This window comes from Aspergillus vadensis (assembly GCF_003184925.1).
Source record: "Aspergillus vadensis CBS 113365 unplaced genomic scaffold BO88scaffold_2, whole genome shotgun sequence".
NCBI lineage: Eukaryota > Fungi > Ascomycota > Eurotiomycetes > Eurotiales > Aspergillaceae > Aspergillus > Aspergillus vadensis.
Window position 1 is genome coordinate 759,212 of NW_020292040.1, and position 13,087 is coordinate 772,298.

At 48.5% G+C, this 13,087-nt stretch overlaps 4 protein-coding genes across 4 annotated transcripts; all 4 read right to left on the minus strand.

Annotated features, from left to right (window-relative positions):
* Nucleotides 1–1,575: 1,575 nt before the first annotated feature.
* On the minus strand, nucleotides 1,576–2,421 carry BO88DRAFT_96133 (Hpt domain-containing protein). Its single transcript, XM_025713292.1, has 2 exons — nucleotides 2,027–2,421; nucleotides 1,576–1,974 (listed from the first exon to the last, which is right to left on the minus strand). The coding sequence occupies exons 1-2, from the start codon at nucleotides 2,299–2,301 to the stop codon at nucleotides 1,707–1,709; spliced, it is 543 nt and encodes a 180-aa protein (XP_025567240.1). The 5' UTR covers nucleotides 2,302–2,421; the 3' UTR covers nucleotides 1,576–1,706.
* A 1,765-nt stretch (nucleotides 2,422–4,186) lies between these two features.
* BO88DRAFT_96009 (uncharacterized protein) lies at nucleotides 4,187–5,552 on the minus strand. Its single transcript, XM_025713291.1, has 3 exons — nucleotides 5,337–5,552; nucleotides 5,031–5,108; nucleotides 4,187–4,936 (listed from the first exon to the last, which is right to left on the minus strand). The coding sequence occupies exons 1-3, from the start codon at nucleotides 5,425–5,427 to the stop codon at nucleotides 4,539–4,541; spliced, it is 567 nt and encodes a 188-aa protein (XP_025567241.1). The 5' UTR covers nucleotides 5,428–5,552; the 3' UTR covers nucleotides 4,187–4,538.
* An 858-nt stretch (nucleotides 5,553–6,410) lies between these two features.
* BO88DRAFT_449322 (uncharacterized protein) lies at nucleotides 6,411–6,755 on the minus strand (the record flags this gene model as incomplete). The annotated part of the gene is made up of 1 exon (XM_025710487.1): nucleotides 6,411–6,755. The coding sequence occupies one exon, from the start codon at nucleotides 6,753–6,755 to the stop codon at nucleotides 6,411–6,413; it is 345 nt and encodes a 114-aa protein (XP_025567242.1).
* A 2,644-nt stretch (nucleotides 6,756–9,399) lies between these two features.
* BO88DRAFT_356977 (C2H2-type zinc finger protein) lies at nucleotides 9,400–10,982 on the minus strand. The gene is made up of 2 exons (XM_025703748.1): nucleotides 10,334–10,982; nucleotides 9,400–10,279 (listed from the first exon to the last, which is right to left on the minus strand). Exons 1-2 carry the CDS (start codon nucleotides 10,730–10,732, stop codon nucleotides 9,779–9,781), a joined length of 900 nt encoding a protein of 299 aa, XP_025567243.1. The 5' UTR covers nucleotides 10,733–10,982; the 3' UTR covers nucleotides 9,400–9,778.
* Nucleotides 10,983–13,087: the final 2,105 nt, after the last annotated feature.

The window sequence follows — 13,087 nt, forward strand, 5'->3', positions numbered from 1 at the left end:
GACTAGGAAAAGGACAATGTCTCCCATATGACCCAACTTATCGCACTGCTATTATCATTAGATACCACCGCCGCACTGCTAGGGGCAAGAAAGATACCCGTCGTCCTACTCAGCTAGTGAATAGGTAGCATGTAGCTATCCGTTTGTTGGGACGGTACTCTATATGTCATGCTCTCTCGGATCATCCCACGACTGACCGACTGACAGGAAGAAGACGTAGTTTGTCTGACCGCAGTCTCGTGAGTAGTTGGTGGGTGTGTCCTCTGAGTCATGATATCTGATATAGAAATCGAACAGATACACGCACAGAATGCAGGTAGGCAGACAGGACAGGCTGTCAATGTAACCTGCACATTTCCCGTCCAGCTTTGGAAATTGGTATGGATGGATGGTAGCACACCGGCACCCACAGCACGGGTGTCGAGGGAAAGAAACTGGATGGAACAGTCCCTCTGTATGCTCCGATTCCTTTTCCTTCTCATGATGGCATACGGTAGGGGCTATCAACACAACCCCATGATCACCATCATCACTCCCAACCGTCTGTCGTGCCACGGACCCTGTCCCATCCCGCCAGAATCCAAGTCGTGTCTGTGTTGGCTTTTCCGAGCCATGAACTAGGCAGCTAGCTAGTAGCTACAGTAGCTTCTGGAGGAGGAGGTGGTGGTGGTGGCTAACCCTACCATCCCTGGCAGACGCCCCCGCTAACGGACGGACAAACGCCCCAGTCTGGTTTAAAAGGGTCCTGTCTTCGACCGAAATGACAACCCGTCACTTCATCTCTCACCCCCAGAGGATGAGAAATATAAAGACGATCCCGTTGATCGTTTGTCAACTCCATCGAGTCCTTCCTCAAGGGAAGAAGATTTGTTGTTTGCAGACATCCGGATGCCGCCGTGATCCGGAGCGGAGGTCGACGCTGGGACATTCCCAAGGATACGACAGGCACCTTCAGCTCATCTCCCGAACGTTGCTCAGCCTGGTCCTTGTGTAAAGATGCATGTGAGGCAACGGTTGTACATACTCAAGTATGTCCGACAATCCACGGCAGAACTCCCGTCTGGTAGCCCACGAACTTGCTACCGGACCCGATAAAGTCGACTCAACTACCACCTACTGATATCTATGATCTAGGGAGGGTCGGATGAGGTGATCAATGCCACCACCTACTCCCTTTCATCTGTTGTTCCTGAGCTGACGCTACCAGGGGTATTTGCTCAGAAACGATGGTCGTCCAAGCACTCCCAGCCCCCTGGCTAGCAACGACTACCCGATCATGCCACAAGGCAATGTGCATGCGACATCCACCCTCCAAGGGTCGTCTTGCACCTAGGCTAACCAAGGCAGGACAACCAGTATCATATCATCTACCTTTTTGTTTTTTTTTTCTTCTTTTGTTCTGGTTCTTCATATTCCCTTTAGTTTCATGGTTCATACATTTCTAGTAACAAACAGCCCTGGCCAAGACAAGGGGCAAAAATAGAAATAAATCATCTTTTTCCGCGGTAAGACGGGCGTCTTGCCTTCCTGCATGTTTCCGCAGTCTTAGGGATAGCTGTGTGGTGATGATGCTGTCACTTGGTGATCTCGATTTCATTGATCTCGGGCGGAGCGTGTGGCCTCGCTCTCGCGCGTATATTCAGTTAACTGACACAGAATTCTCGCCTGATTCTACCCCGTCCTTCTGTTTCTGTTCGTCCTGAAGTTTAAGCGGATTCCTCGTCTTCGCCATAGTACTTGCGCAGGAAGGCCTCGACCTCCTTGTAATCCTCCTTCACCTGGGTCAGGGTCTTCTCAATGCGCGAAAGGGAGGTCTTCTTGTCCGGCTCATCCGTCGAACCGGTCTCGTCCTTGCCGGCTCCGTAGTGTTGAATCTTCTCACATGCATCCTTGACCTTGGTGAGTCCGAGAGTGGCTGATGAACCTTTCAGGTAGTGTCCCAGAGAAGACAGGTCGTTAAGATTTTCCGCCTTCCTATAGGCTTGATTAGCGCGATTACCACAACGCAAGCGGCGCAATCACTTACAAAGCATCCTCCATCTTGATAAATGTGCTCTCCGCCTGATCGAAGAAGCCAAACACAATACCCTTGCTGAAATCTCTGTCGCTATCGTCGTCATCCATCTCCAGAATCTGCTCGAATGTGCTCTCATCGATGCTCCCCCTCATCTCCGCCAATGTGGAGGGAATTTCCTTAGTCTCCTTGGGCTTGGGGAGGTCAGCATCAACCCTGGCTTCAGTGTGCGGCTTCGCGACACCTACAGGCTCCTCCACGGTCTTTGTAGTAGTGGTGGGCGCCATGATGATGTGATGATACGAGACTGGGTTCTCGTGTGTTGAGTCAAGAATCAATGTCGTTTCGACGTAGAGCAAACGTCTCGAAACCACCAGGAGTCAAGTGGCCTTTTGACAAGCTGCGTGTTCGGACTCTGTGGGTCAATCTAGCCGGCTGTTCTCCGGGCCTAAGCTGGCAAGCAGCAAACACGGAAATACTGAGAATTACACGGAGAGAATCTGCAGGCTAATCCCATGTCAGCGGTGGAACACGAACCGAACGGCGACGTTACAGCTGCTCGAATCGATCGTGATGTTGCCCTACGCAATAGGGGTATTACGAGGGTCAGGCAAGCCAGCCCAGGGACAAAGAATAAAACCAGGAGATATACAACGAAAGGAGGGGGGAATGAACACGCAGACACACACAGAACACAGAACTGGGGAGGCCAACAGTTCGTCTTTTGGTATGATTGCCTCGTGAGTAAGAAAGATAGAAGAAAATAAAGTCAGGAGGGGTCGATGAGGGGAACGAAGAAAGAAGATAGAGAGAGTTCAAGAGCAACACACAATATAATCTAGCTATGTGAGGCTGAGGGAATGTTTGAACAAGGATGTACCTGCCACCAGGAAATGGGGGAGGGGAAGGGGGGTATCAGTGGAAATGAGTGAGGCTGGGAGGGGAGGGGAGAAGAAGAAGAAGAATAGAAGAAAGTGATTGTGGAAGGAGAGACAGCGGGTAGAAGGGAAGCACAGATATCAATCCACCATCACACATCAGATGGGATGGATCCACCTTTGGGACGAGCAAAGGGAACAGCTGTCTGGATCAGGAGGGACGAGGGGGAGGGGCAGTGATTGTCCGAGGGGGAGAAAGAGGATGAGCAGCCGAGCAATGATGGGCTGGGAAAGGCGCTAAGCAAAGCAGCAGAAGGGGGGTTTAGCCCACCTGGAACCAGTTCCGTCCACCGCAGTTTGAGAAGCTGAGGTTATGCCTTTGGGTATATGAATCAAAATAGAGTATGGCAGCAACCGCGGAGGTGGCAATGGTCAGATTAAACTTAGATTAACGGGAACCCGACGATAAGGCGAGTTAAGGTGAGGCAGAGTGGGAAAGATGAATGTTCCCGATTAGGACAAGTGGATAAGATTATAGAAGAGAAGGCAGAAGAAGAAGAGAAGGGGGAAAGCGAAGCTTGAAAGTGGGAGGGAATAGGAGGAGAGGGGAGGAGAGGAGAAGAGGAGAGGAGGGAAAAGAGAAGAAGGATGAAGTAAAAGGAAATGACGATGCTGATGGTTGGTTGCACTCTGTGTGTGAACCTCTTCTCTCCTTTCCCTTTTGGCTCGTTTTTTTCTCTCTTTTTCTATTTTTTATCCTATCGAATTTATTTATTCTCTGAAAAAATTCTTTCTTTATTATTATTTTTTTCTTTTTCGAATTTTTTTTTTTCGCTGCACTTAATTTTTTTCTGGTTAGGCGCGCGCCGTCAAAAGGAACCAGAAAGTGGAGGGGAACGAAAAAGAGGAGGGGAGCAAGTGGGCTGGGCTGGCAGCCGATAGACACAAGAACTGACTGACACAAGAGCAGCAGATAGGGAGAGGAGGGAGGAGAAGGGAGGATAACCGATGGGAGGGAAGAAACAAAAAGAACCACAACAAGACCCGAACTAGAGGTAAAGGTAAGTACAGACCTGATCAGACTGGATTATCAGGAGTCAAAAGTAAGTTGTGTCCCACCAATACCCTTGGAGAGTCCCATACCAGTAACCTCCAAAAGTGAAGGATGATGATGTGACCTTTTCAGTTCAGTTACCGTCAGGCTAGAATTATGATTAGGATTTTAGGCGCTATTGCGGGAATGAATAATACGGTGGACCAGCCCTTGATGGGACAAACCGAGGGGGGAACAACGATGCTTCAGCCTTCAGCGCCTTCTTCCTCAACTGACAGGCCCGATGTTCATCCAGAGCGGTCAATTCATTGGACACCGGCACGGTGGGCTGCAGCGGTCATACAGAAGGCACCTAATGAACGGCAAAAGACAATAAAGGGAGCCACAGACCGAGACAAACAATGAGTGGTCTCGGAAAGCTTACAAACCGTCGTCGTGGTGGGGAAGAAAAACAATATTGCAGAGTAAACCACGATGATCAACCGACGAGCAGAAAAACGCGCGAACAAGAGAAATTTCCAGAGGGGAGGTGGAAAAAGGAGAGCGGGACTCTGGCAGCGTTTTAAGCAGCCGATGACGAGATCCTCTGGCGTCATCTTCTCGCGCGTCTTTGACGGTTAATCCCTATTTCAACAAATTTGTTCCCTACTTGAACCGCGTGGTGTACAGCGATCTTTGTCATCGTGAAGGGAAAGGATTCTCCCTCTTTCTTTTTTTCTCCCCTTTCACCATCCTTAAGGTAAGTAAGTCTACTTCTCCCAGATCCGAACCGAACACGATCCCACGTCTCGAGACTAGAATTTGCCGGGAGAAAAAGCCTCAAAATATCCAGGTCAAACATCCCACATAAGTGAGGGCCGCTGATTGGCCCGTCCCATGTGGGGAAGGCGAGAACCAGAGGAAAAAGGGTTAAAAAGAAAAGCGGGCAAACACCAACCCATGCACAATGCCATCTTCCCTTCATCCCAGATTTGTTGAACATTGTAATGCCTGTGCTTGTTCAGTGTCCAGCCAGTCATCAGCTCTTTTTTTCAGAATCATTCCAGACCCCAGTTCTGCCACGATGTCTTACTTCCCCTCTTACCTTCTGCGAAAGGATTTGTACCGACCGCCCTATTCTCGGGCCAAAAGGGAGCCAATCCTACCTCCACTCTGAATGATGCACGCTGAGATCATAGGACCACAACTGACGTAGGGTGTCCGCCCTCCCGATTTTTATCAGTCGGCCATGAGCGTCGATCCCCACCACCGCACCACCTCCAGCCTCTGACCGGTCAACAGGCATCATCACGTCGCGATCACGACTTGCACGTGAATGGCACCTCGTTCCTTCACTGTGTCTTTCGTGGTCGACAGAATTATCTAGAATGTCAACGTGCCTTGGAATGGCAAACGAGGGGGATGCGTCTGGTGGGCTGAGACGGGATGGACATAACAGTATTATCGTGCTGAAGGATTGTCCTCTGCCTGGAGGCAGTCATGCAGCGGTGCCGTCCACCAATCTCACCGGGGACGTTGCGAATTCAGTTGACAAATCGACCGTAAAACCCAGTCACCAGGTTTGTCGCGCCGGAGCCGAATCTGGACCCTGTTCACTCACCTGCTACGACATCCCGAAAAAAAAGAGAGGGTTCTGGGCCCCTTCAGGGGTCAACCAAATTAGCTGTACCGGACGGACACACCCTGCAAGACCAACCATAGGCAATCGGTGACTAGAACCGAAGGCAAGGCGACAAGGAAGTCCTTCCAACGCTGTGATCCTTCTTCCGTCTTCCGTTGCGGGGTGTTTATAAGCTAGGACGAGAAGGGTGAGAGCGTAGAGCAGAACAGCTTTCCCTAGAGATCCGATCCATATTGTAAGAATTGGTGCCAGCGGAGGAGGATTGGAAGGTGGCCCATTGGGCATTCGACGTTTGAACTTTGCGAAGCGAAAAAAATGGGAAAAAGAAATTCGGGCCAAAATTCGAAAGAACTGCTACAGCAGTGGTCAATCTAATGATTCTATATAAGTACTTCATGTTGGGGAATGGATCTATATTCTATATTCTAATTACAGACACATCGTCATCGCAGATTCTGATTCTTTGGTTTTGCGAGGCGAGGCGATTCAACGAACAGTCGAGGAAAGGTTCTTTTTGGGTCTGGCTGGGAATGGTGAGCCTATCAGAGTGCTCAATACCTGAGCAGTGACATCATGGAGGGGCAGAACTGCTGCCAATCAAAAGCGCCGCTGACGTTGGCGGGGTTATTGCCAAGCGAACCAAACTAAGCTTGGACCGCCTTCCAGACACTTCGGCCGCAAGTCGCTCCTTCCCTATTCTGCTACTTTTCACTCCAACTAGAGTCACAGTCACTGGACAGCATCGTGTAACTCCCCATTCTTGTACGATTGTAATTTAATGCTAACTCTCCTTCCCTTATCTCCAGAACAGACTGTGCGTGGGGGTCTCCAGTAAAAGTGACCCTACGTACTAGGGCTACTCTGTATATCACCCACGCGATCATAGGGCGAGTCATGCCGGGGAAGCGACTCGAGGTTCCCCTGTCTCGGGCTCTCAACGCCAATCCATGTTCCGGGCAATTCTCGCCGTCTGCCTCCCGCCGGTCGATCCACTGCCACCTCAATTAGGAACTTCTGGGGCTCCAATCTGAACAGCCTATCATGCTCCCGACTACCCTTGTTCAATGTACCGTGTGTGAAAACCCAACGCTGCTTCTCGAAGGAATCCTTCTCGGAGTGGGCCGGTCGTCCGTCTCGGTCATCATTTTCATTTATGGTCATGAATTTTGTATCAGGCATGAAACCCATTCTTAAGACTGACAAATAACACCTTACCCATCATCACAGCATCACTTGGCACAAATTTCAGCAATTTGCTTTCCCTTCAGCTGAATCCTTGACATCAGGCATACAGTTCATCATCTGCCCTCTCTCAATCAGATGAAATCTCACCCGCGTGTGATCAGTATACATCCATCATACAGCATGCACTGCACTAGCCGGGGGTGTCTCACGAGCCATGACATCAGCCTGCATGAGGGGAGAATTTTTGTTGTCCCATTATCCTTCCCTCAGCCTGTCTTCAATTGGGACCCCTCCCTCCACTGCAGCCCCTATGGGTATCTGCCACAGTAGTGTCCTACTTTAGTCTGACAGTACAACGTCCTCATCGGGCAAGGGGAGGCTAGAGCCATCCACTTATCAGCCACCCAGCCCATATGGCCTAGGTGACAGCATTGTATGACCCGAACATGGTAGGTATATCCTCGACCAATCACTATAACAGTAATATAGTTCACCGACTACTAGTAGTATACCCTTCTCGATGCCACCCCAGTATGGGGGTATCTACGGTGGCGCCCATGGTCTGATCTCAATCCCTACTTTGACACCCAACGAATATCCAAATTTCAGAAAAGAGTCACATGAGCACGAACCCACCAGCTTATGGGCCCAGAGCCTATACTATTCCTCCCTTACTTATCCCATCAGAGTAAGTACCATAGTAAGGGAAATCCCACATCACGAACCACAACCATTCGCTGGAATGTTTCTCCGGGCGAACTAAACCAGACAACGACTAGTTAGACATCTCGGGACTTCTGCATCTAACAAAACTAAGTAGATAGCCACAATGATGATCTTGTTTCATTCGACCTGCGTTTCAGATCTACCTCGCCTAATGTCCCCAAGCCGGACGCCAGTGGCGAAACCACCTACGTGGTTTTTGATCCTAATACCTGCCTGTTAAGGCTTGGTTGGAGTTAGAATTCAGCCTGTGCAGCGCTTGGCTTGCCTAGCGGGAAGTACTTTGCCGAGTTGAAAGTACTGTGTGCCTTGATTTGATCTATGTGTGTTGGAACTATATGTGATCCCGAACTGGAGAAAAGGATGGTGGTAACATTGAATAACTTGATTTACCAGCAAAGCCCGAGAGACGAAGTAAATCCCGATGGTAATAACTAGGGATTGTATGGCAGAGGGGAAAGTGATGGGTTGATGCTACTAATGTGCTTATGACACGGAGTAACTTTAAACAAAGAACTGTATATGTAGACTTGGATCTTGCCAGGATATTTCCCATCGTACATCTAGCTCCAACGGTATAGTGACTTATACTAGACCTTACTATTGTAATAGTCTATACCCCTTCTCGTGATACTTGATTATGAACAACATTTGACAACGAAGTCAAATGAGACATGGTGATGGATGGAACTGGCATCTCATCATTGATATACTAGAAATATAGCCACTTTAATGTAATGAGTATCAATGATTGAATGATCAAAACATAGTATCTATATGAATATCATACAGATGACCCCAGATACCGAGCATTCCTTATATTGAGAAAAATGATAGATCAGAGGTACTTACAAACAGAAGAATTTGACTGCCAGCTTTAACAGTGGAATAATGTTTCTCAAATTATTTACATCCCCAAAAACTACCCCGTATGGCTTAAACTAACTAGGAAGGGGTGATAATACAGCTATACTTGAAGTACACCATCATTATTCCTGAATACCCACTACATAGTCTACCCACTACATATGCATAGTTGCCCCGAAACCAAGTCAGATTCAATCATCAGAGCCCCTCTTTTTCTCTTCCTTTCCTTCCCTTCATAGCTGTCTACTTACACAATAACTATCCTATCTATCAAAAAGTATATCCCCCCGTCTACAGTTATAGTGTAGTGTGTCTACATCAAAGGAGGGCACTGAAAAAAGTATTATACAATATGTCCAGAACCTTTGCCTCTCACCAGTCACAAGTTGTCATTAGTATCACATTCCTTGCTCTCTTCTTCTTTTGGTCAGCGATGGCTAGTGATGTTCTTAGTGGTGTTTTTACTTCTTCAGTGTTGCTATATGTCTACCTGTTTGTCCATTTAAGACAGAGAAAAGGCTGGGTACGGAGATTACATCCCTGATTCTTTTGCTCATTTTTCACGGTCTCCTTAGATTCTGGACAGGATCCCGGATTCTGAGCAATGCGAGCTTCCAGGGACACTGATGATCTCGAATGCCTCGTATCGTAAGTGGTATTTGGTACGCCTCAAATGAGTAAATAATGAAGTACGTGAAGACGAAATCTTCCAATTATGTATTCCCTCTTACACTGTCTTTCGGTTGGGATGGTGAGGTTCAAGTCCTTATTGTTATATAGTAATGTAGTTCTGGAGTGGCAAGTTATATCATAGATGGGAGCTCTACGGTGTTGTTTTTACAATGTACAACTGTTAATATATCCAGCCCTCTCTATTATTGTTGGTTAGTGAGAGTGATACTAGTATTGGTTCATGTGGTTGGTTGTAATAGACTTTCCGGTCTGCTGATCTATTCTGTGTATTTACATTGCTTGAGAATATCGATGGGCATTTTCATTGGGTAGAACAGGGCCTAGTCAGTAATTTTAATGAAGTAGTTGATACGTTCTTCAATTTCGAGATACTAAATTGTTAAAAACATCAGAGTGGCAAGCAAGACATCATAGCTAAACCAAAAAGAATTGATCAGATTATTGTCATTCTGTTGATAATAATGCTCGGACGATTTCAGACATGAGATCATAATAGCCGCCGGCGGTTAGGAAAGAATAGCAGACCAGGTTAGATGCATAATAATAGATAGACGTCAGGAATGGCCTCAATGATGCAGACTTATAGCATAATTATGCCATACGCCCTGCGTAGCTGGCTTATGACAGCATCTGAAATCAAGTTGTGGAATACCAACACTTGAAAGTCAGACCCATTCTAGCGGACATCAATTCGAATTGCATGTTCAGCTTTGGGGGCTAGGGCATATAGTGTTGTGCTGTTCTCAGAATGCAATAGCTCTCTGGCCACGAAACACGTCCTGAACCTGCCGCTGTACCTTCTCAAACCGCATAAAAGCGCAGGATTCACTCTCAAGGTGGTTAAACAGAGCAGCTATGGTAATAAACTGCTTCCGACACTTGGCGTTCGGACAATGATACAGCTTCTGCTTGTGCACAGGCGAATTGAGATGTTGATTGAGTGCGTTCAAACTGTTAAATTCCCGATGACACAAGTAGCACTCCCAGTAATCGCCGTTGTATGCACGGGAATTAGCCTTGTATTGAATGCTGTCATCCTCATTCCATTCAAGCAGCTTCCTCGTGATGACGCCCTGGGTGTCACGGCTGCGAACGAACTTGTAGATAGTCTCGCGATTGAGGCCTACAGCACGCTTGCAGGAGCCGGTTTCGAGGTGGTGGGCAGCGCCAGTGGCTGTAGTAAAAGCAGCATTGCAGAAAGGACAGAGAACGTCTTGACCACGGTGGATTTTCGAGTTTAGGTGCTACAAGCGAAGCCTGAGTTCAATCACAACGTTTCAGGAAATAGAAGTCCTTACCATCTTGAGGTTATTCGCAGTATCGAAACGCCGGTTACAGGGGTGGCAGTAGTTCTTGTAATGGGACTTGGCCCGCATATGCTGTTCAGCAGCACCTTCTGTATGAAACATCTGTGTGCAAGTCTCACATGGCCATGTTGGAGCCCAATGGTCCATGGCATTCATGTGCTGATCTGCTGACCTTTGGTTGTAGAACTTCCTCCCGCATGTCTCGCAAGGGATCTTGGGAGCGTAGTGTCCGTAGTCATCCATATGTTCCTCCACTTCCCATTGAGTCAAGAATTCGTCATCGCACGTTTCGCAATTGTACCGCACAGCCCAATGGCCCGTGTCGTTCATGTGCTGGCGACAGGCATACCAGCTGTTAAAGTAGCGGGGGCAGGTCTCACAGTCGTACATTGTGGGCTGTAGAACAGGGTCTGGAAAACAACGATGCAGCTTGGGGAGAACTACTCTTGTCTCAATGTCGTGTGTCAAACGCGAAGGACAGAAGAACAATGTTGCCTCAAGGGTGGAGGGGCAGGGGCCAAGAACCACTGATGCACCAAGTGAATACTCGAGTGAACCAAGCTAGGAGACCATAAGCACCTGATCTGCAACCTTATCTGAGGGTGCAACGAGAGTGATCAAAATGGGGGCTTGGACAAAGAATTGATCTAATGGTGAGTGAATGATAGAGATGAGGGGGGTGAGTACCGCTACGATCGATCTATCAATCTTTGCTGAGCACTAAGCTACTCCTTGCAGATGCTGAATGTCCGCGTTCACCGAACAACTTCAGCAGCAGCGATGACTGACATGCATTTGTAAGTGTTCTGTCTTTATATAGGTAATCGTATTTGTAGGCAACATGCGTACAGTTAACTCTTCTATATCTACCGCATTGGAGATGTAAACAAACATGGAACATCTGGTCGGAGAGACCCGCTGGCAGCTGTCATTCTTCGGAGAAAGCCAGTTACCACCCATAAATCACTTTTTTGAAGCTCCCGCCTAAATCGGTCCGTTGGCTCATTGGTTGAGTTTGGAAAACCGGAGGTTGTGGGTTCGAGTCCCATGTAGATCGTTTCCATTGGTCTATTGGCTCAATGGTAGAGCGCCGGTCTCCTATGACGGTTCCGGTTTTTTGCTTCCGACTCTTGCGGATTCTGTCCACCCTCACCGGCCTGAGTGTTTGACGCTGGGGTCTTTCAGGGCTCTTCGGGGAGGTCTGAATAGAGCTGATGCGTTCCCCCTTCAGTCTTGATGCGAGAGTCCACTGTCGCGCCAAAGTTTAGGGTGCAATCGCCGTGCATATTTCCGATCACCATCGTGCTGATTGAACTGAGTGCTGAACTCAGTCAGGATCTCTGCTGCTACAAACCTCAAGTATCTATCATCTTGGCAACCTTGTTGGTCAACTATAACGTCTACAGCGAGTATGGCTAAACCCACAACAAGCCCATTATGCCTAGCTATTGGGTGGGGACGGTAATCACACCGACAGCAGCTTGCCCGCATGCGCCTTGCCGGCGAGTTGTGACTGGTTTGTTGATTGAAGAGCGGATCACTCAACGGGACTGAGAATGGTACCACCTTTCTTTGTTTATCTAAAGCCATCTCTAGACCCCAGAGCAGAAGAAAGTTCCGAGCCAAGGTAACCAGAAGTGGAAGGTCATGCCTGTCTTGCGAGCTAGGGAATTGAACGCGATAGAGGTAGATTGTTGGGTCATCATGCCCTCCACAACAGAAGAATCACTAGTTCGTATTGGAGAAACTTTCCCAATAGCCGCCCAATGCAATAGACTGTGTGGCACCTACGCATGCTCAACCACGATAAATGACGCAGCCAAGGGACAGTTATCAAGAGCAAGAGAGATTTGATACATAACTAGTACTGGTGAGTAAATGATTGATTGTAAATAGTGATGATGCAAACGATGAGCTGGTATATGAGGGTTGGAATGCATGCAGTCATGGATACGATTCAGTGGGTGCCGGGCCAAAAGCGGGGCATTCCGGATGCGACGATCACCTGACCCATCTCCAGCCGCTAGCGATGGCCTAAGGCCACTTCCCGAGGCCGCGCCGTCGAGATAACAGCTGGAGAGGATCCCCTTCCCCCATCCTCCATCCTCCGATAAGGAATGCCCCCAACTCACACGTCATCGCCGTTGCTGCCGCCGCAAGGCCAGTTGTCGCATTCCCTCTCTGATCACCCCCCAGATTACCTGGTAAGATGATATTACTTATCAATGAGAAGGCAAACAATATATAGACAACAGAAACTCCGAGTTTCAACGGGTTCTATTTCAGGAACACGGCTGCGGTCTGGATTGGGTCGGGCTGAGATACCGACTGGTGGCGTCAGTGGCGGGTACGGACGGAGTCGTCCTGTCCGCTCGTAGACGCTCCCCCGGACTGATATCAGGCCCCGGCAACTGGCTTCGTCTCCCTCCCATGGCATCAGGAGTTGTTCTACCACATGGGATCAGGCTTTGCCTGTTGTCTAAGTTTGCCGACAGAATTTTCGTATGCGTTACCACTCTTTAGTTTCTTTTGAGCGACCATTCCCGTAGTTGTAAACCCAATAATAGGTGGCTGCCGTGGGAGCCTGAGTCAACCCAACCAGAACCTTTCTAGTAGATTCTCCCTCCCAAGCGCTTCAGCAACGAAGCGTATTGGAGAACCAAATGACGCAGACCAGGCGGATTCCGGCGCAATAGCCGGATGGCAAGGGAATCCCCCAGGAGGTGCCAGAAGCGTCGCCCGAAA